Raw genomic sequence first — 27,570 nt, 5'->3', positions numbered from 1 at the left:
TCCTCTCAGGCGGTCGTTGATCTGGTTGGTAAATTCTCCGAGTGGCTTCCATCACCTCTGGCGTGCCTCAGGGATCAGTATTGGGACCGCTCCTCTTTTCCCTTTTCATTAATGGACATTGGTGCGTTTCTTAGATTTACCCAACGCTTGATTTTGCTGACGACACTCAGATTTACCGTGTAGATCAATTTGGTCGACATAACGCTTGCTACCAAATATTAATACTTTGGACTTCTTAAGATTGAGAGACAATCCATTTGTGGTCGCATATTCAGAGATGACTCCGACATCATGGGCCACCAACTGTAAGGCAACTGACAACATTCAACTGACTAAAGAGACACTTATGAGAAAAAGTTACGGTTGCTACAACAGAATAATGCTGTTAATTTTCGCCCATCCATACAAAAGGGTTATGGAAACCATAGTACTCTGGAAGTGACCTATGATTTCCATATGGTTTCCCTAACCTTAGTGAGGGTAACTACTATATGGATGTTGCAACCATAATATATGGATGTTACAACCATAATAAACAAATATTTACCCAACAAAAAAAATTATTTATTTTGAAATTTTATTACTACTTTTTAACTAAATTTGTTTCTTAAGATGCAGTCTATGATTATAAATATTTTCTCGTATTTAAAAATACATATAAAAACACACTTACCTAGGTGGGATTCGAACTCGGGACCTCTGGATCGTGAGCTAACTGCCTTACGTGGTAGACCACTTCTTAATTTAATGTTAGTGTTATATATAGTCTGCATATGTCAACCAGCGCAAATATATAATTTTTCAAAAATCATCTTAAGAAACAAATTCAGTTTAAAAAGAGTAATAAAATTTTGAATTGAATATATGATATAATATTTCTTATAATGTCGGGTGAATGTCAGAAACCAGTGTCGGCTCATTACGAAATTTTGTGTTCGTAAATATATTTATAAAAAAAGTATATTTATAAAGGCTTATCTACATAAGACGCAGAACGCGAGTCGCAAGACACACGCACAGTCTACATGTCAATCTAACCTCTATACACAAAGAGGTTAGATTGACATGTAGACTGTGTGTGTGCTTGCGACTCGCGTTCTGCGTCTTATGTAGATAGGCCTTAAAGTTAAAACATCCTTATCAAATCTACTTTATTCTATGCAGAAATTCTTTTGCGCGCGCAATGGAACTAAACTCTCAATCATGCAGTGATTCAGTGCTGTACCGTGCAGCTATATCTTATGGATCTCTCAACCATAATAGTTGTGCTGCAGACCACATAAGAGGGATAGCAATAATCCTTTGGTTGAGGCAAACATATACGAGGGTATTATAACCGAATGTTACGTATCGTAAGAACTACGGTTATGACAACTGTATAAATGGGCATATCTTAACAGCTACATTAAATGTAATATCAATTTAACTTAAATTTACATACATTTCTCTTTTAATCATAGAGAACATTGTTGTAACAACCGTAACAATTTTCTCCGTGAACCATTAATTTTTTTACAACTATCTTGATACTTTTATATGCAGAATAATTAGAAAAATCATATTATAAAAAAAACATAAGATTTTATTTAAAAAAATGGTGATGACTTTTGTGACCTTAAAAAATTGATTTATTCGAAAATTGGTTTTATCATTATTTGTCCTCTTTAATACAACTTTTGTCTAAAACGTTTTTTCATATCTTCCATATTTTTCGAGATATTTGCCTGGGGTGTTTAAAATGGCACACCTTATATATAAATATATAAATATGTAAACTATTAATTTTGTTCAGAATCTAAGCTTTTTATTCGAATTGAGGGTAAGGACGGGCAGAGCTACCTAGGGTAAAACAGAGCCATGAGCAGAGAGAAATCAATAGATAGATTTATTTGTTATCGACCTCCCGTAAGCGCGCTATCGATCAAACAGCGCTTCTGCTGTTGTCGCGCTGCGAGGCATCCGTCTGGTGTAACTCATGAGTCGTGTTTCTTTTCTATATTCGTGCGCATCGCTGACGCGCAGGCGTTCCCTGACCTTACCGCGCAAACAACGGCGATCACGTCGTCATTTTCTTGCGGTCGCTCAACTAGTGAGCATCTCTGATATTGCGTAGATACGCTACTTTTCGATAATCGTAGAATTATTAATATCACGGCTTCTGAGGAAGCAGAGCTGTTATATATCCAGCTACATCTCTATTGTGGAAAGACAAAACCTTGTATCCTGACTGTCTGACTGCTGAGAAAGGAAAAAGGAACGAGGAAATTCAGTCAGCACGGACGAAGGCAGCCATTAATCCTTGAGAGATCATTCTGGAAGGACGAGGATCAATCGTTGACGAGGATCGACGTTGTGTTATACTTGATAAGTATATTTTTGAGGAGAATATTCCAGAGATTCTATTCTGAAACAAGCCTATTGTGGCTAATTGCGAGGTAACCTTATCCAATGGTAAAACCGTTCTTGGATTTACATTATATTCAGGCTATACAAAAACCTAATCGTCGGATATTGGTTACTGAGAATATCGTGAGATTTTCACGATTGCATTTCGTGGCGCGCATAAAGTAATACAATCAAAAGGCCTAATCCGAGATCTCAGTTCCTTTGTGAACTTTCTAAAAGACGAGTAAATATATCTCAGTTCCTTTGTGAACTCTCGTAAATATAAGACGACTAGCATGCTTCGCCGGGCTTCGCCCCGGAGAACATTTGTATTAAGACACGCAAATAGTCTCTCTCTCTCTCACCCCTTCTCCCTCCCCTTCTCTTTTTCTCTCTCCCTTTTCACAAAAATTCGCAACGAACAATTATATACTTTATAGCATTTCCCGGGAAATTCAACCCCTACTTTATGTACAATTCTTTGAGATTCGGTCATTCGGAACCGGTTTCCAAAAAGATCGGTAACAAAAAATAGTACACTTTATAGCAGTCCCCAGGAAATTCTACCTCTACTTCATGTATAATTTTTTGATATTCAATCAATTATTTTTCGAAAAGTTGGAAAAATTAAAAAAAAACCGGTTTCCAAAAAGATCGGTAACAAAAATTGTACACATCATGGCGCTCCCCGTAAAATTCTACCCCTACTTCTTTAAAATTCGGTCAACAAATTCCCGAAACATTGAAAAAATTTCCGTACCGGTTTCCAAAAAGATCGGTAACGAAAAATTATACACTTTATAGCACTCCCTGGAAAATTCTGCCCTTGTTTGATCTATAATTCTTTGAGAATCAGAGAATTATTTCTCTAAAAATTAGAAAAATTAGAAAAACCGGTTTTCAGAAAATCGGTAACAAAAAACTATACACATAGTGGCACTCCCCGGAAAATTCTACCTCTATTTAATATACTTTTGGTAAAAATTCGGTTCAGGGGTTTAGGCTGGACGTTGATGAGTGAGTGATTCAGTGAGTCAGTCAGGACATCTTCCTTTATATATATAGATTGTGTGTCTTCTATCTATATGATACATTGCGTGTTCGAAATGTTGTACATTGCGTGTGCTAAGCTTGATACATACTGTGTTAAAATTATAATACATATCGAATTCTAAGCATGATACATAGCGTGTTCGAAGCGTGACTAAAGTCAACATAAATATTATCCTCGGGTAATCAAAATTGCAAATACTGTCTAAATTCTCTGTTCGAGAGAACTATATTCCTTTTATTCAATTATCAATAATTATGATTACTTTCTTTCTTACGTGTCTTTCTGCGTATATTCAGTAATAATTTGCGATATAAGTTTAGAATTTACTTATAAGTTTATCTGGGTCAATAATGATTGAAGTACGACATACTATTATAACATGATCTTTCTTTTCAGAAATTATATACTTAGTAAATGTGTTCAGCTGAAATAGTAATTCAATTCAGTAATCAGACGAATAAACGAGAGTCACTTTTCTTTTCTAAGAATTCCATTCCAAAAAAGAATATACCTGATAAGACAGAATTAACGAAACTTCAATCATCAATAACACCAATTCAATATAATCATTTTCTGAAATATTCTTGTATGATTTATGTTCTTGACATATGTTTATGACTGTTTATTATATTGTGCATTTACTTGATTTCTTTCAAATTACTTTGATATTGTCTAAAATTGAGATAAACATTAATTGCTGCATTCCTGCGCAACCGAATGTAATACTTTAATTCTGTTATAAAGTGATATAAGCATTGTACTTTTATTTTATGAATACTGGTAAGGTTTTTGGCAGTTTTCCTTACCCGTGCAACGAATGTTGGTATTCTATGAGATTCTGCCAAATAAAATATAATTGATACATTAAACAATTAAGGCATCGTTCTTTCCTTCCATTCAAATAAGAGGTTTAATACTCAGTTCCTATACAAATTTTTTAATTATAACTTTAACTTAAATTTTTATATGTAGAATAATGAAAAGAATTATATTATGAAAGAATCATAGAATTATATTTAAAAAAAATGGCGATGACTTTTATGTGTGAAATACGTGTTTAATCCTTTCGGAAAGCAACTCATTTAAGAAGATTGGGGATTGTCTCCCCAAGGGATTGCCCTAAGGGCACTCCAAGTTAAAAATTTCAAATAAAACTTCTTATATTGTATATCGTTAAAAAAAGCATAAAATAAGAAAAATTTTGGCTCAAACTAAAGATTGATACGTTGACCCGTTCGAGAATTGATTTTCCAACTAAAAAAAATTTGCACTTGGCTTCCTCATAGAGGAAGCTTTAACTTCCGCAAATTTGGAGATATCGATCTATTTCTAATTTTATTATATTTTGCAGTCTTTTCTACCTTTATTTCATATATAATTCTTTTAAATTTGGTTGATTAGACTTAGCTTTATACGTGATCAAAGGTCCCTAATTTTTAGAAAAATGTTTGTAATAACTTTAACTTCTGTAAATTTTAAAAGATATCGGTTTATTTTTAATTTTGTTATATTCTTCAGTTTTTTCTATTTCTAATTTTTATAGTTCTTTAATGCCGGTATTTATAGTCGGGTCTTATATTCAAGTTAAAAACGAGATGCAAGTACTAGTTGCTCTAACTTCCGCAAATATTGAGATATCGGGCTGTTTTTTTTCTTTGTAGGATCCCGCCTATTACTATTTATCATATTCTCATAATATTCCTTCTTTTTTGCCCTGATAAGTTTTACTACTGCATTTCTTTCATTCTTGAAATATTCCCAGTTCTGCTTCTTACCTGTGCTTATTGCTCTACTGTGAGCCTTATCCCTTCTATCTGCTGCCATTTTAATTTCATCTGAATACCACTTTTTCCCTTCCCATACTTTCGGAATCTTAAACTTTTTCTTAAGTGCTACAGTATCCAATACACTTACTATATACTATTAACAAATCTATCCGCCCTTATACTTATATCTAGCCTTTGACTTTGTTCAGTTCTTTCTTCCATTATACTAAGAAATTCATCTACATTAAATTTACTATAGTCCCTGCTTCTAAATTCTTTTATATTTATTTCTCGTTTTATTTATTAGGGGCGCTACTACTTTTATTATGTGGTATTCTACCTTAGTCAGCTATGCTTATTCTAACTTAGCCAGCTACTGGTGCGTGAGTAGGAGTTGGCCCAAAAGTTGTGAATCGCAAAGGGGTAGCAAGGAAAATGACACAGATTTGCATTTAACGATTGATATATATTTACACTATATACAACTGTGAATGTGTCAGTGTTTGTAATGTTATTTGCTTGAAAATGATTCCTACCTCCTGTCGGTTTGGTCTGCGTGGCCGCGTTTCTTCCTTCTTTCCTTGGGCTGGTTTCTGTGAAAGTCGAAGGTGTCTGTGCGCCTAGGAAGTTGCGCTAGAGTCATTGATTTGTGCTGTGGGACCGGCGTTTGTCACGTTTTGCGTGGTCGATCGAGGACTCACGCCGTGGTAGCGACCGAGCGCTCTGATTGGCCCGGAACAGCGGCCCAGTGCTGTGAGTGGCCGGGAGGCGACTCGCGCCGCGGTAGCAACTGAACGCTCCGATTGGCCAGCGGCTCGCGCTGTTCGGGCGACTTGTGTCGTGTGGGCGACTGGCGCCGGTTGTGGGCGACTAGCGCCGAAGTCGGTTTTACGCCGAGGAAGCGACTCGCGCTGAAGGCGGTTGACGTCGTGGAAGCGACTCCCGCTGGAGGCGGTTGACGCCGGGGAAGCGACTCGCGCTTGAGGCGATTGACGCCGAGGAAGCGACTCGCGCTTGAGGCGATTAACACCGAGGAAGCGACTCCCGCTTGAAGCGGTTAACGCCGGGTTAATGCCGAGGAAACGTCTGGGCGCTTTATGCTCCTGGCGACTGGCGCCGGGAAGAGATGCTCGAGCCCGTAGGGGCAGAGATGACAGGTTTGCGTTTCGGCTACCCTACCACGGCGCGTGGTGGGGATAGCGCCCATGATTTGGCCAGCTTCGGGCTGGTAGAAGAGCGCAGACATATGATGTGCGGTCTCTTTCTTTCCCATGCTGTAGCTGGAGGCATACGCGTTACCACGCGTTACCACGCGTTACCATGCATTCCTGGTTACCGGCCGATAGCTCATATGATAAATTCTATCTCGCGTGTCCCTTTCCGCACAGACGCGAGACACTAATATCGTGTAATTTCTTGATAATATATCTAAATCTCTATTTTATAATGTAAAAAAGTTACTAATTAAATAAGTCTTTAATATACATCGCATTTTACATTACATCGCCATTTATTTTATACATAAAATATATAAATTACAGGAATAAAAAATAGAAAGAGCATAAATGATAGAAATCCACTCTTGGCCAATATGTACGCCTTTTTCTCAAAAAATAAATTAAATAGATGTTATTTGTTTTGGAATTATTTTAAAAGTATAATTTGTATTTTGCTAATAGTAAATACATATATAGTAAAATAACAGAAGAAAAATATTATTTGTGCAAACATATGATATTCCTATTGTATATCTTCCTTGTAAATAAATAACGTACATATTGTTGCTCAACGGAAACCGCGAGAAGGTGGTGGTCTCTTCCGTCAAGAGAAAATGCAAAAAATTATTTCCTTTAATATTAAAGGAAACAATTTTTTACATTTCCAAAGAATGTATAGAATAGAAGATAGGTGTAGAAAGGATAGATATAAAATAGATATAAAAAAAAATAGATATAAAATATAAAAGAAAATTAAAGACAGAATAGAAAAAGAACAGTAAGACAGAGTATTAATTAGTTTTAAGGTCACTTTATACGATTTATAATTCACGACAGAATTTGGAACAAAATTGTGTATATAAAAAAACATTCAAAAAATTCAAAGTTTATTTATGAATATACTGCACACACACACACACACACACACACACACACACACACACTATTCTGTCGTGAATTGTAAATTGTATAAAGTGGCCTTTATACTAGAAATACCAAATAATTTTTAACCGTTTCGATTTTTTAAATCACAGTAGAGTCTCGTTAAATTTGGCCTCCTGTAATCTTTGCATTCCTTTACATATACTTTTACAAACACTAATATCGTGCTCCTTCTATATCACAATGGGTGGGACTTAATTCGCTATGTAGCGATGATTGGCAGTCCATGCTGTGGTGAGGGTATTCCATAATTTTGGCATTCCGCTCTTATCGCCCCATCCGGTCAAAATTAGAGAGACTACTGTATTTTGGTCATATTAAAGGTTGAATAAATAGAATAAATTTATCATTAGAATAAAGAAAGTAATTAGTAAAAACTCAGACAATTTCAAAATTATACTTTTACGATGAAAAACATGACAAATTAAAAAAATCGAAACGGTCGAAAATAACTATTGGTATTTCTAGTGAAAAATCAGAAAAAAGTGCACATGTATATGTCTTACTTAATATAATATTTAAAATAACACATATTTATGATAAAAATATTTTAATTAAGTTATTGCGGCAACTGTAGAGCCATTTTGAAATGAGTAAAATAAATATGTTATACATATAAACATAAATAATGTTATAAAAACAACATAAATAACGCTTAATTTATACCATGGATAAAAAATGATATGATAAGAAATAATAATGTATTTTAATTCACATTTTTTTACACAGTGGGCATTTAAAATAGGGAATGTTTTTCCATTTTGTTAAGAGGAATATTTTATTTTAAAAAATGTCCTCTTTAAAACATGCTTTGCATTATTTTGCCCACAATTTTATGGGCAAAATAATGCAGGGTAATTAAAAAAAACGTTTTAAACAACAAAACTTAAATTTACAAACGCTTTTTAATATTACATTTATTTATTTTTATAGAGAAATAACATTTTCCATGAAATACGCACGTTCATTAATTATTATGTATGTTGAATACCTCGCCATATAAGAATTTGTTTTGCTGCTTGTCAATGACCATTTTTAACATATTATAATAAATTTAATTTTGTAAAATATACTAATAAATAATTATATTGTAATATATACAATTTTTTGCAATAACACATTGCAATTATAAAATAATATGTTTTCTTTGTTCTTAAAATACACATTTAGAATTTTTTTACATTTGTTATATACTACATAGTAAAGCAATTTTAAAGTTAACTGTATATTTTATTATCTTTTTATTTTATTTTATTTATTTTTTAAAGGAGTACCGTCGGATCTAATGTCTTAATATGCACCACAGAGAATTTGCTTTATCGGATTTTGGATGTATCTGCATATGTAAAGATATCTTGAGTACGTTGTTATTCAGTTCACTTGAATTGACTAAATGCATTCTCGACCATGACACTACTTTGAGTGACTTAAATATCTCTTTATTTTTCGAGTGCATTTCGTAAAATTTTAGTCCAAGAAATTTAGAGAGAAAGATAGCGAACAAATAGAACATATTTACAATAATAATATGGATATACAAAGTTCTGAAAGTATCACAGGTAGAGATCAGGACCCTGTGGTTCGTCATTCCCACAGTATTTAACGACTCCAAACCCTCTCTACCTGTGGATATATATGTATACTAGAAATCATGGAAGTTTCATGCCCAGTTGAGAGACTTAACGTGTAATTAATAACATGCAATATATGAATATTTCTATTTTTATCGATGAAACATTTGATATAACGAAAAAAAATGGATGACGTTTATTGTTCGTGTTTATGTAGATTCCGAAACTGTAGACATTCGTTCGCAATTAATAAAGTTAATTAATATTGATGCTAAAGATAGTAGTGCAGACAAATTATTTAAGGCATTTGAAACTGAAATGTGTAAACTTGAGATTTTATTTTTAAATATCATTGCTCTGTCATGCGACAATGCGTCTGTCATGACAGGAAAACATTTATCTTTTAAAAAAAGACTTTAGTTAAAATGGAACACTTTATTAACATTTTCATGTCCTTGATCCTTTTGCTGCATTGGCGGCACACGCTGCATGCGCTAAAATGCCCGATTTTTGTGAAGAATTTTTAAGAAAAATTGCAACTTACATTAACAACAGTCCGAAACGTTTAGCTATTTTTAATGACTTTTCTGAATGTTTTCAAGATAAAACTCACAAAATTTTGAAGTTATGCGAAACTCGATGGCTCTCGCGTTATTCATGTATTGATAGACTTCTTGAATCGTCATACAATAAGACATTTTCTTAATGAAATAGTCGTGAGCGAAAAAACAAAGTCTGGGGAATACTTATTGTCTTTGATGGGAAATGTAGATATAAAAGCGTACTTCTTATTTTTAAAACATGTTTTAAATTTCTTTAATACATTTAATGCCTATTTTCAAGCTCACGACACAAGGATTCATTTATTACAGTCTTAATCAGTTAACTTTCTTAAGCAAATCTCCGAAAATTTCTTAAAACCAGAATTATTAAAAGATTTGCTTAAAAATATTTCATTTGGTGAAAAGGAGAATTAAAAATCTCTTGAAAATATAACTTTAGGATCAGATTGCGAGGAATATCTTTGTAAGTTAGTGGAGGAAGGACATGCAGATGTTATAACAACTATTCGACAAAATTGTTTGCAGTTTTACATTACTGCTGCCGAGGAAATTAGAAAGAGATTACCTATTCATAACAAATTTTTATATAAATTAAAAGTTTTCAAACAGATATAGCTTTATTTGATATTAACAGAGAAACATCATTTAACGATATTTCTTTTATCGCAAAAACTTTAGGTGGATTTGATGAAGACGGTTTAAAGAAAGAATGGCTTACGTTGCATTCTGATTTTACTACAGAAGAAAAAGATAATCTTGAAAAATTCAGTTTTGACAACATGTGGAAAGAAATTTTGAAACGTCCATCCATTAATTATCCTAAATATCCCAATTTAAGATTACTTGTAAATGCAATAAAATCGCTTCCAAACTCTAATGCAAATTCCAAAAGAGCATTTTCTGTCCTGACCGATTTAAAAACAAATGCGAATCGCCCACGCAGAACCGTACCAATAGATAAGATCGCAAGGCAATCATCTCAAGAGTAACGAGGGTGAATAAATGGATCGTATAAAATAATTTTAAGAAAAATATTTCTAAATTTTCCATTTTTTATTACTTTATTATTAACAAAAAACCAAATTTAATAAAAGAATTAAAATTTTTTACTTGACTTTACTTATTTTACTTATATATATTTTTATAAGTAATATTAAATAAAGAAATGTTTTACACAGCGCGCAATGTGTAAAGATATTCAATAAAAGATCTATATAATTCAACATATGTTACACAAATAAAAATTACGAAATTAACGGTGCACATTAATATCTTTTAATTAAAAATGTAAGAACCGCATATAACATACAAGGTATCTTTCTAAATTAATAACACGATTTTTTGAGAAAAAGGTGTATATATTGTAGAGTGGATTTTTATTATTTATGCTCTTTCTATTTTTTATTTCTGTAATTAATTTATATATTTTATGTATAAAATAAATGGCGATGTAATGTAAAATGCGATGTATATTAAAGACTTATTTATTTGGTAACTTTTACATTAAAATATACATAAAATATATACTACGTTTACGCGAGCGTTACTTCTGTAATAACTTGTAATAATTCCTTCGCGTAAACGGAATTTTTAATTATCATATATGATAATTTACCCATTTACGCGGAGTAAATTATTGTAAGTTACTACAAAATCTTGTTTACGTGAAAAAAAATTCCGTTTACGCGAAGGAATTATTACAAGTTATTACAGAAGTAACGCTCGCGTAAACGTAGTAATAGATATATTATCAAGAGACACGATATTAGTGTATCGCGTCTGTGCGGAAAGGGACAAGCGAGATAGAATTTATCATATGAGCTATCGGCCGGTAACCAGGAATGCATGGTAACGCATGGTAACGCGTGGTAACGCGTATGCCCCAGCTACAGCATGGGAAAGAAAGAGACCGCACGAGATCATATGTCTGCGCTCTTCTACCAGCCCGAAGCTGGCCGAATCGTGGGCGCTATCCCCACCACGCGCCGTGGTAGGGTAGCCGAAACGCAAACCTGGCATCTCTGCGTAGGGGGTCTCCCTTTATACTCGTCGGTGCAAAACTTAGAACTCGCGAAGCTGCCTCGGCGATGCGATGCCTAGCGGCGTTGCTGCGAACTGCCGGTATTGTAGGAATCGCTCAGGGATGTATCATTAATGGCGCGGACCGCCACATTCATATTAAATTCTACTTTTAGCCATGCATGGTCCGTTATTTTAGGTTTCTCATTCACTTGTACCTTTATTTCTTTATTCGAAAAAATTAAATCTATTATTGTTCGACAATCTTTTGTAACTCTCGTTGGACAATCAGCATACTGCCTCATCCCTAGGCTTTGCATTACCGTTAATATTTCTTTGTGTAAAATGAATCTACCATTATATCTATATTAAAGTCCCTTATCACTATACAGTCATACTTTATTATTAAACTTTCTACCGTATCTTCTAAGAATCTCACGAAATCGCCATTTGATGCATTCGGCGAATGATACACTACTGCTATCATACCTTTATACAAATTCTCTTTCATTTTTACCACCACGCACCAACAATTTGACACTATTTTTTTCTTATCAACTATTTTAAATTTAATATCATTCCTAACATATATATATATATATATATATATATAACAGTACTCCTCCTGTGTTTCTATTTTCAGCATCACATCTAACTATCCTATACCCCGGTACATTGACCTCACTGTCCTCACTTTCTACAGTCAATCTAGTCTCGGATAACGCTAGAATCGCAGGATTCACCCTCTTCATAATCTGATGTTGAATTTCATCCTTATGCGCCAAGAAGCTTTGTGCATTCGTATACCAGAGTAATTCTGCTTCTCCCTGTAGTTGCTATTTTGCATCTTCCCAGCCGGCTCTTTTTTTCTCTTCCTCCAATACTTTCTTAAATGTCGGACATTCCGAATCCAGCGCCTCGTGTTCAACATTTATCTTCAAGTTGTACGTCTGATTCTTATAGGTACAGTTCACACACCTCTTCTTTGCCGTCGTACATTCATTCGCCTTATGATTTCCTACACATTTATAACATGTTTTCTGTCTCGTGCAATTCTTGGCAATGTGGTAATAGCCCCAGCATTTAAAACATCTTCTAACACTAATATAATTAAATATAAGACACTTTCGCCATCCTAAATTTATTTTTCCTCTGTTTATTAGTGAGTTATGAGTGCTTTCATCCACTTCAATTATTACGGATTTTTGCTCAATATCCTCATTTTTTCCTCTTAATATTTTCTTCACTAGGTGCATACAGGATTCTTCGCCAATTCTATTCTGCTTCTTGATTGTATCTATCAATTCATCATCCTTCATTTTCATTTCTTCTCCACCAACATTAATTATTTTAATCTTTGGTTTCCATTGCCGCTTGTACCGTCGTTTTTAGCTTATCCTTTTCTTCTTCCGTCTCACATCCTAAGATTACTGTTTTTTTACCTCCCTTTCTTAATTTGGTAATTCCTATTTCCATCTTGGTTATATCAATTTTATCTTTAATTGTTTTCTTCGTAATTTCACTCTTTTGTTGTACTTTTGGTTTTATAATCAAGATATTTTCTTCTTTCTTTTCTTTAATCACAACGCTATATTTTCTTGTCGCTCCACCTGATGGTCCATATGCCCCTTGCGTCAACATTTTTCTCAATTTTTCTATTTCCTGTTTAATGCCTCCCATCTCCTCACGAACTATTTCTTTTTATTATTAACTTGATCTCCTTTTTATACATGCTGTCTCATCTTTTGTTTCTTTCACTGTTTTTACAAGACAATCTATTTTTCTATCAATATCTTTTGTTCCACTTGCGGCTGCTACTTTATTCCCGCTGCTTGTCACTGGACTCATTTTTGCAGGTCCCGTTGTTCTTCCTGCTGATGCCACTGCTTTATTTATATTAGCTACTTTATCACCATCACTACCCATACGGCACAGAAGTATTGTAGAAATGTTGCTGCAACGTTGCTGCAGTATTGCAGCAACGGTAAAATGTCCGCTTGTAAAAATATTGCAGTACAATATTGCAGCAATTTTGTAACAATATTGTAACAATATTGAAATGTAATGTACATATTCTAATGCTTTATAATGACATAATAATAATTGGTATTTTACATCTGGCCATAGATTTCCGGCAATCACACAAAATAGATGTGATGTCTCGCGTAACAGGGAACTTTCCTCTACAAATTTTTTGAAGATTAATTTCACATGCAGTATAAAAGAGATCTATTTCAGAAAAAATAACATGATAATTATATATATATTATATACATATATTTATATTTATTTATATATGTGAGTTACATATGAGATAAAAAATATGCAACATATATTTATATTAATATATTGCAATAAAAAAAAAACAAAGAAAATTACATAAAAACTCTATATACGAAATTTATATACGTTTTAATATATTGCACTTATATACTTTCAAAATACATGTAAGAACAAAAAATACATTTGAAAACGTAACTTTTTTCTATATTAACTTTCTTCTATAATCTATATATATATATATGATGTGTAATAAAATATTTGTATTATTTTTTGGTAATGTCGTCCTCTTCTAATGCTTTTCTTTTTTCTTCCTGATTATGTCTAAAACATTAATAAAAAACTTAAAATTATAAATTTTATTTTAAATTGATATTTATAATATAAATGAAAAATGTAGAAAAAATTAATGTAACTTAAAAAAAATTGATACTGACCGTATTTTTTCTAAGTTTTCCTAATTTAATGTGCTAAAAGGGATCATAGAATTTAATTTTGTAGTAATAATATATATAATTAATGCTATAATTTATAATAATTTCTCAATAATAATTATAATTATAATAAAATTATAAAAAAATTTATTTGCTGTGTACAATTCTTACATTTTTTTTACAATCAAGGTTTTATAAAATAAAGAAAAGAAAAAAAAAATAAAATTAAAAAATTAATTTTGATCGAGAAGTTGATGTGTCTTGAGTCGATATGTATTATTACTATCACTTTTTCGCGCGAGAGTGGTTGGTTCATTAAGATGTCGACAAGTTTGATAAATAAAGAAATAAAGAAAAACAAAGAAATAAAAAAAATAAGTAAATAAATAAATAAACAGATAAATATATATAAATATAAATAAGAACAAAATATTAGAGATGGTAAAAATTAAAAAAAGGATGGCGGTGAAAAAGATTAAAAGAATGGAAGAAAAAGGGAAAGCGGGAGAAGGAAAAGCAAAGGAGGTACAGTGGGATAAAGAATGTGAAGAGTAAGGTGGAAAAAAGAAAGATAGGAACAAAGGACGAATATGTAATGGATTATCTTTTGATAAATAAAGGAAAAAATAAGAAAAATTAGTAACAAAGAACAAGTATGTGATAGATTATCTTTCAGTGAATAAAGTACTCCTTTTTTCACTTTACCGTACATCCCGACGATTACTGAAAAGCTTAAGAACGCCATAAGGGATTTGAATATGAGACTGTCTTATAACAGCTTAAATAAGATGCGTACATTTATCAAGGCGCATAAGGATGGTCTCCCACAGTCGAATAAATGTAACGTGGTTTATAAGGTGAATTGTAATATTTGCGACGCTTCTTATATGGGCCAAACGAGTAGGCAATTGCAAACAAGAATCAAGAAGCATCGTATTAATTGGAGTACTCCGAATCATTCTGTCATAACTGAACACAAATTAGAATGGAATCATGATTTCGATTGGAATAACGTTGAAATCTTAGATAATGAATCCTATTGTTATAAACGTTTGATTTCGGAGATGATATGCATAAAAAGGCAGGCGAATGGTTTAAATTTACAGACCGATGCGGAGGGTTTACCGGACGCGTATTTTAATGTGGTCGAGAGACTGTCTAAAATTTAGAACAATTTTATGCGATGGCTTATCCCCTCCTCTGGTTTATACTCCAGTTTCTATTATGTTAACCTTCCCACCAATGCCTCACTCACTCGCGACGTTTCGAACCGTGAAGTTCGTTGTTACAATGCGATATTCCGGTCTGCAATTGCTCTGTAAGTAAATTTATTAGTTATCTGATTTTAACATGGATAATTTACGCCTTTACCACATTGCGACTCCGTTTGATAGTACAGGGAGGGCTTTTGAATCTTTCTTACCCACCTGGTCTTTTAACCTGGCGAGATTATTTTTAAGATGCGAGAAATATGGAGCGAGTGCTTACCGGCGTATCTGGAATTTCGGCAACGGTACATCCGTAGGATTTCAATCTTTGTTTTTTTAATTTTTGCCTGCGTCTTTTATACTTTGTTCGTCTATTGACTATTTTTTATACTCGACTTTTTTTTGATTATGCTTGTAAATTTTCGTATTTAACTTTATGTAACTTTTAACGCTGAAGAGGACACGAATAATGTGTCGAAACGTACGTTAATATGTATATTTATTTTTATAAATTGTTTTGCGTTTTGATTACCGCGCTTGGCTCTAATTGCCTCACCTATTCACATTGTAAAAATAAAGAAAATTAAAGATGATGATGGAAATATTGAAAAAAAGGAAGAAGAGATAATCAGTCAAGAAAAAGGAAAAATTGGAAAAGTAAAAGCAGAGGGGATAACAAATGTGAAGTGTAAAAAAAAAAGAAAAATGAGAGCCGAGGAAGCGAAGTGTGATAAGTCTTATGCGAAAGTAAAAAGAAAGAAGAAAACAAAATATGCGGGAGAGACAGATATGTGAAGTGAGCGGAAAGAAAAAAAAACGAGAGGTGGCGAATGGATATTGGTACAGTGGATGAGAAAGGGAATACATTTTAACGGAGAGAAATGGTGATGTGGGACGAGTGTTTTAAGGTGAATGGAACGGAAAAAGTTTGGACGCGAAGCGCGCGCGTTAGCGCGCGTGTGTGTTAGTCCATATCTAAAAAAGGCATATTAAAGTCGATACTCGAATCTATCGAAGTTCATTGTTGTCGCTTTTCCGCGATGCCAATTGGTTCTCTCGCTGCGCTTACTTCATGAGCAGCTGCTATCGTATATTTTGACAGTGGTGTGTACCAAGGGTTAATAGTGCAATGGTAATAGTATAATGTTAGCTAAATAGCACGCGCGAAGCGCTCGTCTGTAATGTCTAGTCTATAAAAAAAAATGATAAAAAAATTTAGTGTTCTTAGCGCCTTTACAAATGTCATTGTTAAATTTCAAAAATGTAGATTCAAGAATGAGCCGTATTGCACGAATAAATTTGTCTTTAGGGATGTCACATTTTTTGGAGATATGCTCCCATTTATTACAAATGCCATCGATGGCTAAGTCTACAAGTATATTAGTAAAAAGCGATACGACATCAAAAGACACAAAGATGTAGTTGTCCTCCAAAGAGATATCTGCTCGTAACTGTAAAACTTGCAAACCTGTCAGATGATAATAAATAAACAATGTTCATCAAAATGACTTTAAAATCGTCAACTACAATGTAGACAGATGTTTCATAAATTTTTTTTAGATCTTTTAAAATACTTTAAGATAAGGAAAAATAGCGTTGAACGCGTGACAGACCAAGTATGCACTTAGAAGGTACCGAAAAAACGTATGCACACACTTTAAGGGTTAAAATTATACATTATATATTAAATAAAACATTAAATTTAATAGTAAAAACTTTATCAAAGATTATTTCCACTTTTCTTAACAAAATGATAAAAGTATTTATACATGTTGTTATTTTAGATGAATGCAAATATGTGGACATGTTTCCAACAGAGAGGCAAATGAAACTGGATCCAAGTTTAACAATAAATACTACAATGTTGAGTAAGTATGCCAAGTTGACTTTTCAAGATTTTGATATTTATATATTCATAAAAACAATAAATTATTTATTGTAAACTAATCAATTTTGTTAAAATAAATACATGTAAATAGTACAATACAGGAAATGGTACATACGGTAAGTAGTACAATATTTCCATCCAATATAATGAATTCTAGTAATTAGGCTGAGTTACAGCATTTTTCTAATTGTAAGTAAAGATACAAAAAAGTAGAAAAATTTTTTTCTTGTTTTATTGATTTATCATTTTTTCTGACGGTAATTATATTTTTTCGAACAATACATCAATGCACTTGTAAGATGCAACTACACTTCTTTCTAAGTGAAATCATATATTTTTTAGCGTAAATCGACTTTTCTCATTATTTTAAGTATAAAAGACCAAGTATAAAATAGCAAAGTAATCGGGAAATCAATATTTGTCAGATATTATAGAGCAGCGCGAGATACTACCGTGTATATTTACGCGAGTATGATTATTATTTTTGTCGGACAAACGAGACAAATATGGCGTTTTTTTCTCATTTTCCTATTTTTCACACTAGAGTGATGCCAGAGAGTGAGCGAGTGAAAAAGTAAAAAAAACGAGCGAGATAGCGCGCATTGTGTGCGTGAATCAGGAGAAGTGAGCAAGAGAGAATAAAAGAGCGAACAAAAGAGTGAATGAGTGAGTAGGAAAGTAAAAGAGCAAGCGAAAAAGTGCGCATTGGTGCATTGTTGCGTCTTTTCCGCGTGTGCAGCGGTTGTTGTATTTTGTGGCAAATTTGACAGATGGTGACAATTATATGCAGTTATACAAGGTGAGTCGACTAAGATTGGCCACCTGAGCAACACACAATTTTAGAGAGAGCAAGAAATTCAAGTAAAAGTTATGTGGTATCGAGGAGGACATCTTGTGGAGGTAAACATTTTTTCCCAGGTAGAGGTGCTTAAGAGATTTTGTTAAAATCTATAAGGTTTGAGACACACAATCAAGAACACTTTCTCTTTGGTATCTGTTGCACACGTGTAACTTGGCTTACTTTATTAGTATAGTATGTACAAACGTGACTCAAGCGCCAACTTATAGCGCGGTAATAACTACAACTTAAAACTGAAATAAGCTACTTTCAATTTTTGACCAAAGTACTTTAACTCCCACATGGGCAAATAGTGAAAGTCTATAAAAACGTTAAACCGTATTTTTGATAGTTTTTAAATTTGGGCGCAAAAAGTGTCTTTGTTAATGCATCAGCCGTCATCTTCTCCGTCGGGATGTGGTCAATCCTGACCTCGCCACCTTTTCCCTGATAAAGTGATAACGGATATCGATATTTTCGTCCGGGGTCTGTATCCGCCGTTATTGGACAAATCGATAGCTCTCTTGTCATTCAAGATGATCGTTAGCGACGAAACTATGGACGGTTCTAAATTGTTGGAAACCCGCCTAAAATTCCGTCGTCCTTGCGACGGGATGGCGCTTGAGGCGCACACACGAAAAAGAAGAAGAGACCGCAGATCGGCCATTGTCATTATCGTTAGAAAGAGGCTCGATTGTAGAAATACTTTTATTCTATATCAGTAAAATATATATAGTTCTGCAAGCGTTTAATGGACTGTTGCACTTGATAAGGACCGGAATCTCGGTCGAAACGCGTCGTGCTTGAAAATAAAGATTGCCAGATTGGTTGAAGCTAACGAGTTTTTTATTGATATATATATTTCGTTTCTTTTACTATATATATGTATCGTATTGCTAACGCTCGGTCGTTACGTTTGTAATAAAGTATATCCTTGTAAAAACCAAGTGTGTATTTCTCTACAGTCTAAGTATAAACTCCTCACAAAAATTAAAAAAATACTTAATTTTTCTTAAAAAAGCGAAACTTCCGAAAGCGCCCATGCTCAGATTTAGGTGAAACTTTGTGAATAGGTTTTTTTTTAGATAAAAAACACATACCAGAAGGATTTTTTGCGACTCTAAAGTTTAGCAACTTTTTTAACATTTTTAATTTGCTGCCTCCGCGCATACATTTTCCACCCGAAACTTGACAGCTCTCAAGTAATGTAAACAACTTTAAGATCAAAAACTTTAGAAAATCAACTTTAGCCCGCAAAAAACGATTGTATTAAAACCGTATTAAAAGCTTATATGAAATTATTAAGAATCTTATTAGAATCGAATATGTGTGTAAATCAATTATAATTTAAATATGTCATATTTAAATTAAATTAAAGTACCCCATCTTATTTAATCTATATATGGATTAAACTGGACCTTGCTTTGTTAAAGTATGCAAAATCAGCCGCACAGACCTAAGAAATCGCAGAGTTAATATGGTTTTAATTTGCCAAATGTGGATTAAATAAGGTAATAAATTCAAAATTAATTTGTTAAATATAATCATATAAGTCAAATTTGTCACATAAGTCAAATTTGTCATATATAAATGTTATTTGATCTTATTAGAATTTTATATAATTTTGTTTTAAATTTAAATTTATATCAATTTATAAATTTAAACAAGATTATATAAAATTTTATTTTTTAAGCGTGCTACTTTATTATAAGAGTGGACTTCACAATATAACTGATACAAAAATTGTGTCGTTCCGAGACAGTGTCGTGTCTTCTTGATACCGTTATCTTATAACACTATTTGTCAAATTTTAATTACGAGAAACAGATCACATCGAATGCCATCTATCGGATACTTTGAGATGCAATATTCTGATCTGATCATGTATAATCTTATATGACCATAATATTTTTTTTTAATTTGAATCAAATATTTTACATGATAAGTTCGACAAATAAAGAAACAAATTTTACTGCAAATATTATTTAAACATTATTTAAACAAAAATACGTTTTAATAAGAATCAAATTAAAACCAAAGGGCCTAGCGGAGCCTAAACATGTGAAATCGGCCCTTGATCATACAGAGCTGATATTAATGTCACAAGTTAATACCAATATGATAAAACTTTCCACCAAATATAATTTTTAAAAATCCACTTTTTTAGAAGTTATGCAGGGAGAAAGTAAAATAAAGAAATGTATTTTTTTCGAAAACCACTTGACCGATCTTGATGAAAAAAATATATGTTATGTAGACTAATAAAGCTAATTAACAAAAAAAATGTCCAAAATGTTTGCCAAAAAAAAGACTAAAAAAAATATTTGAATTCTTTAATATTTTTTTTAGGGTAATATTTTCGTGGTACCTTTTTGAAATTTTTACGAAAATTTCTCTTAAAGTGTCCACTATAACATATATTTTTTTCAATTTTTTTTAAATGGTGGAACATAGTTAAAAATACGCTCTCTTAAATATATGCTCTCTTCCACTCAGACGGAAACAGAGATGCATCTAGCGATCGATTAAACAAAGAAGTGATGCATGTCGAGATAACGGGCCATGAGATACGCAGAACATAAAGCGGAATGCCATCGGAACCAGAGGCATAAGAGTGAAGAGATTCAGCAGTAATAAGCTTAGAAACAGATCGAGGTGAGATAGAGGAGAAAACGAACTCTGGATAAGATGGACGATTAACTGAAGCAATAGGAGCGATGAAGTCAGAATATTAGCATGGAGAATGAGCATTGGAAACCGAAGCATAGTATAGGTTGAGCTGATCCGGTGTGAAAAAGTGTAGAGGAGAAGTAAGAGACGACTTGACAAGTCCAAGTCGAGACAGTTCTCTCCACAGTTTTGCTGAATTCGTAATCTTAGCAAGAGAATTGTAATGAAATTCGCTCTTAGCCCGCTTAATGTCAGAATTTAGTTGATTACGGAAAAGTCTGTAAGTAGCATAGCTTAAAAGACATTAGAGCGTTTAGCGCGTTTATATAGCTGATTGCGAGTGTGTAATCGAGCAACCAAATCCGCCGTAAGCCATTGAACCGGGGGCTTATTGATAACAAACACACGTGTGGGAGCGAATGTGTCTAGTGCCGCCAACAAATTCCGAGACAGCACCCCGCAGAATCCGTCAACATCAGCGATGTCAGACAATGCATCAATCTCGGCCCGCACGTCGCCAGCAATAGATTCAAGATGTTCAACGAACCGAGAACAATCAATACGTTTGTAGTTTTGCCGAGAAATAAAGCGGTCAGAATTAGGATTAACTATAAGTGACATAGACAACTCTAAGAGATCGTGGCCGGCAATAAAGGGACTCTGAGACTTGGTAAATGATGAAACCTTATCAAGCTCATCTACGACCAAAACGTCTAACCATGAGTCTGAGGTCGCTGTATGATGAGTCGGTTCGGATCTGACTATGTGTAACGATAAGCTATAGTACAGATTCATCATTTGGCAAACGTAATTCAATAAGAAGATATTCAGGCGCATTATCACAAAGATTACTGGAGGTAGCTAAGATTTTGACTTTGAGCAATTTATGTATATAGCACGCCACCCCTCCGCCCATTCGTCCCACTCTGTCATGACGTATTAAAAAATAATCATCTAGAGCCACCAGCTCATCTGATACACTCGCATTGAGCCACGTTTCGGAAACAGAAATGATGTGGTGAAGACTAGTGCTGAAATGCAGCCTGATGAAGTCTATATGTCCCCGAAGAGAATTTGCATTAAACTGAGCTATTCGAAACGACGTAAAATTGCGCATTGAATTATGCCGACCTATGGAAGACAAGGGGCACGCAAGTTGGACAAGTCAGACGAGCTTAGCAAGATCAGTGTCCGAGTTAATATTAATCACCGGCTCACCATCTGTACGCCTAACATGTATCTGGCCGTCCCTAACCTAGACATACTTGTATGACTTGTCCTTCGCAATGCGCTTCACCTGTTGCATCAAATTAAAAGTGCTTTTTGGCAACAGCTCATTTACATATACGTTACGATGTGAGCTGCCACCACAAACATCGCTCTGTCTGATCGCACCTTTTGAACGCTTACTCGACAATACCGCATCGCGCACAACGCTCGAAGCCAAGGAGATAATAACGGAGCTCGAAGGTGAAGATACCGTGGGCACAGTAGAAGACGGTTCCCTCTTAACCAATCTGGTGTTAACGATATGGTAGGAGAGGTTAGGAACATCCAATGCCGCAAAAACATTTTTTGCAATCTCAGATGGAGTTGCAGACAAAATAGAAGGCAAACCTGATACGATCAACTCGCTACCGCTCTGAGTCACCTGAGTCGACCGAGCAGACCTCAAGTCTCGGACCTCGCGAACTAGTTTAGCATTTTCTTGCTCCAGTTTAATAATGCGTTGACTGTTCTGAGAAACAGTATCGTTAAGACGATCTAAAAGACTTAGCTTGACGCTAATTTCTTCATTGGTACGCTGTTGACTATCATCAATAAATGCAGAGATTTTCGCATCCGTACTCTTGATCTGCTCGATCAGCCCGCGCAAAAGAGAGTCTGTGGACTCATGCCTTATGTCCTGCGCACACGCAATGGACTGCGAGGCAACGACAACGCCAGACGCAGCATCGCCATCCGAAGAAAAGAACGTACGGCGTTCATTTCTAGGTGTGAGCGGCATCTTCGAGAAATAAGACTTGCAACAGTCACTAGCGGACCGCGTAACAATGTATGGCTTGACGCAGCCCGGATGAAATGCCTTAAAGCACGCGGCACAAGAATAAGATTTACCGGCAATTAATTTTGTACACCTAGCGCACGTTGGTTGCATGTGTAGTCCAGTCACGCTATTCGGTAGAAGCAAGAATTCCCAGGCACGTTAGATGAAAATCACTAGGCACGTCCCCAGTCGTAGTACAGCTAGGGTGGCAACACTTGAGCACAAGTCAGGCAAAACACACGCGCGAATCCGAGTGAAGCGATAGAGAGGCGTAGAGAGGAGTGAAGCAGGAGCATGCGCAGTAGAGATCCACCGAGAAGGGAGCATGCACAAATCAGATCCAGAAAGAGCAGATAGACACAGCAGGCGCATGCGCAGCAGGGGTGAACGCCTTGCGCAGGTGATCCCAAGAATTCCACGACGTTTCCGAGAATGAGGTTAGGACGAACAATGATACTTGTCACGAAAATATTCAGAATTAGGTAGCAATACTAAGGAAAAGAATAAAGCGCGTGACAAGCAACCAAAAGACCTGCTTAAATCTGCAACAAAATAGCCCAAAGGCAACCAACGGCAGCAGCAATATTCAGTTTTATAAGAGCAAAGATTACGGACAACCAGTAATACTCACAGAGAAAGAGAGAGAGAGAGAGAGAGAGAGAGAGAGAGAGAGAGAAAGAGAGAGAGAGATATGATATGATATGATTTATTAATGCCCAAGCATAGGCTAAAAGGCAAATACAGAATAATACAAATAACAAAATTATACATGCTCTCTCTAGCACATGTGAGTTCACAAAGCATGATAAATGAGACATAATCAAAAATAACAGCGCAAATTAAGTAAGCGCGCAACTTAAAATAAAAATATGTACATTATACTAAAACTAACTTACTACTAACGCAACTAAAAACTAGCGCAACTTAAATCTAACAGAATAACGCAACGTAAACAAGAATACTAGAAGAAAAAGAATACCAAAGAAATACAAAAATAGGAAGTACGCAAAAACCAAAGAAGGCAGGAACAAAGACACGTCACTCCGATTCAGTTAAAAGCAAAAACATGCGAAGTAAGCTCTTAAATGATGTGAGAGACGAAGCTGATGTAACTGAGTTAGGAAGAGAATGCCAGAAGTAAATGGAAGAAAGCTGAAAAGAATTTCTGTAGGTGACGGTTCTATGAGCAGGAATGTGAAAAATTAGAGTAGATGATGAAGCGAGCCGGTCAGACTTCCTTAGAGTAGGATCAGGGGAGGTAAAAAGTTCACGCAGGTAAGATGGTGAGCTCATATGCAGGATACGATAAATCTGGCATCCAAGAAAGTAGTATCGTCTGTTTTCAACAGAAAGCCACTTCAACCTACGTCTATATGGGGTGATATGTTCATCACACTTAAGGTCATAGATAAACCGAATACAACAATTGACAAGTCTCTGTAACTTGGTATTTAGTTTCTTGGTCAAACCATGGTATACGAGGCAACAGTAATCAATATGCGGCAAAATCAAGGTTGTAACAAGCTTAATCCTGAGATTGGTGGAAAGACAGTTTTTGTTATATTTCAAATTGTATAGTGCATGATGGACCTTCTGCGAAACCAACGAGATATGCTTCGTCCAGGATAAGTTGGACATGAAGATGACACCCAAATTTCGTACCTCACTCACAAATGGTAAAGGCGTATTGTTTACAACGATAGGTGGTATATTGCCAAGATCAATGTCATTCACATATGCTTGACTGCCAAATATGATGACCTTAGATTTGGCAGGATTTAGCTTAAGTCCGTACATATTAGCATAATCAAAAATAGCATTAGCATCCTTAGTGATTAATTCTAGAGCCTGAAGAATATTAGCAGGTGAACACAGACGATAAATCTGAATATCATCAGCGAAAATCATATGAAACACATAACGTAAAATTTTATATATATCGTTAATATACAAAGAAAACAGCAGAGGACCAAGCACCGAACCCTGAGGGACACCAGAAGAAGTGAGTATCCAGTCGGAAAGATTGCCAGCGTCGTCTATGACCGCCTGAGAACGGCCAGTTAGATAAGAGAAAATCCAGTTTAGAACGGCATCTGAGAAACCGATCTCTTTAAATTTGATAAGCAATAGTAAATGGGGAACGGTGTCGAATGCTTTGCTAAAATCAAAAAGTATCATAATAGTGATAAGCCCTTCATCAATCCCCTGTTTTATATCATTACAGATACGTAGAAGTGTTGACTGCGTGTTATACCCCGGGCGATATGCAGACTGTCTTGGATTTAAGATGTCATGTTTATTTAGATAGTCAACAATCTGTGAAGCAACTATCCTCTCTAATAGTTTAGACAGTTCCGGCAAATTCGCTATTGGTCTTGTATCCGACGGGGATAGCGGTGTACGAATTTTAAAGAGTGGGCGAATATATGCTCTCTTCCACTCAGACGGAAACAGAGATGCATCTAGCGATCGATTAAACAAAGAAGTGATGCATGTCGAGATAACGGGCCATGAGAGAGAGAGAGAGAGAGAGAGAGAGAGAGAGAGAGAGAGAGAGATTGATTGATAGATTTATTATGCCCGAGCAATGGCTAAGGGGCAAAAAGTAATATAGCAGTTACAATAATATCGCAATTACAATACTATAGCAGTTACAATACCACAGCAATTACAATAATATATAGCAGTTGCAAGATGCAAAGATACAATGTGATATAAACAAAAGCGAAATATAGCGACAGGAGCTAGCATGATATGCATGCTCTCTCTCTTAAGGCAAGCAACCAGCAATCTCAATAATATACAATATAAACTAAGAACTAACCCAACTTAAACTAATAATGAGTACAGTGAAAAAGAATAAAATATAAGGAGCAAGTATTACTGAAAAGAACTAAATAGTGCATATAAACTAAGAACTAAGGCGTAGTGCAATTTACGAGCTAATAATAAGGAATGAAAAGACTAGAAGCTCTATACCAGATACAATGTTATCCAATTTCACATGCAAGCAAGTCGATATGTCCACGAAAGGAATAAGCGTTGAATTTAACAAAACGTATCCGAGAAGAATTACACGAACATGACCACGAAGGGAGTTTGCGTTGAACTGAGTAACCCGAAACTCAGACTCATTGCGACTCGAACACCTCAGTGGATGCATCTCATGAGGTCAATCGAGGCGAGTCAGATCGGCGCTTGAATCAATGTAAATAATAGACGAGCCATCTGATCGTCTCACGCAAATCCGCCCATGCCTTATCCAAACATATTTAAAAGAAAGAGAGAGAGAGAGAGAGAGAGAGAGAGAGAGAGAGAGAGAGAGAGAGAGAGAGAGAGAGATTGATTGATTGATTGATTGATTGATTGATTGATTGAGCTTTATTAGCCTTCTCGGCTATTTTTTTACATAAAATATCTTTAAATTAATTCCTCTACATGAGGTACATTATATTCTCTTAACCTACGTTTGAAAGGTTCAATTCTTTCACATTGCTTAATTTTTATCGGCAGGGCGTTATACATGTTCAAACCTTCATAAAATATACTTTTCTGTGCGCTTCTCGTCCTGCGATATTGAATTCTAATATTATCAACCTGCCTCGTTTGCCGTCCACTCACATCTCCTACTATTTCTATCCTATTACTTAAATGTTTTGGCACTATGCCTCTTACTATCTTAAAAATAAAAATACATACATTGTACATTAGCCTCTGTATTACATTCATAAACTTAAGGGTTTGCAGCATCAATTCTACCTTTGTATATCGCGAGCATTGCAGTATGACTCTCATGGCACGGTTTTGTGCCACTTGCAGTCGATTCAGTTGCGTCTCACCCATGCCTATTAACATCGTTGCGCAATATTCAAAGTGAGGCGCTATGATAGACTTATACACAGTACATCTAGTGTACGCCGATATATCATTTTTTATTCTATTCAGAAAACTCACTTTTTTCCCTATTTTCTTTAACATATAATCACAGTGATTCTCCCAACGGAGTTTACTATCGATCATTACTAGGCCAGTCATATTAGACTAATTTAGGGGGGTAACCTTCCAATTACTTTTTTCAGGTTGCAACCACCATGAATCGCTTTGATTTAAGGTGCTGTGAGTGGGATTAATTTTGCTTCGCATAATTAATGCGCATTAAAAGGTTATTAACAATATTATTAACAAAAAACGCGATTTTTCTTATTTTTTCTCAAATATCTCGAAAAGTAAGCAAGATAGGGTAACTAACTATACGTATCTTTTTTGTAGAGCGTAAAATTATCTACAATAATGATCTGAACAACATTTATCGTCAAGTCAGTCGTTTAGCTTGCACGCGCCGTAAAAGTCCGAGATTCAAATCTCGAAAACCCTCGATTTCATCGTTTTTTTATGTTGCGTCGGTGATTTTTTTCAGTCATTTAAAATGAAATTAAAAATTCCCAAAAAATCACACATCATCTGAGAACTACAAAAACTACTTTTCAGGGTGTAACCGATTTTTTAGATAATTATGTGATAATTATTTTGACATTCCTTGGATACTAAAATTATCCAACACGCAGATGTTGATGAATATTAACATTTGCCTCAAGATCGTCAAAAAGTCGTACGTTTTTCAGTAAATTCGGAATGATGATCGTTTTTCAGTAAATTCGGATAATTATCACATCAAAAGAACATATTTT

The 27,570-nt window shown here is 34.6% G+C and overlaps 1 protein-coding gene across 4 annotated transcripts in view; it reads left to right on the top strand.

Annotated features, from left to right (window-relative positions):
- Nucleotides 1–27,570, top strand: part of LOC143905464 (uncharacterized) — a 249,609-nt gene that overhangs the window by 49,375 nt on the left and 172,664 nt on the right. For 3 of the 4 annotated variants that reach the window (XM_077420894.1, XM_077420893.1, XM_077420895.1), the window contains one exon: nt 17,224–17,307. The exons of the other annotated variant lie outside the window; for it this stretch is intronic. Coding sequence is in view for 1 of the 3 variants with exons in the window: in XM_077420893.1 (XP_077277019.1) it covers nt 17,244–17,307 (64 nt within the window). In the remaining 2 variants the exon portion in view is untranslated. Of the gene's footprint in view, nt 1–17,223; nt 17,308–27,570 lie in introns of those variants that run through there. 4 annotated transcript variants of the gene reach the window in all.

This window comes from Temnothorax americanus, unplaced genomic scaffold (genome assembly GCF_048541705.1).
Source record: "Temnothorax americanus isolate GAGA-0224 unplaced genomic scaffold, ASM4854170v1 Scaffold61, whole genome shotgun sequence".
NCBI lineage: Eukaryota > Metazoa > Arthropoda > Insecta > Hymenoptera > Formicidae > Temnothorax > Temnothorax americanus.
This window is presented reverse-complemented; position numbering and strand designations above follow the sequence as displayed.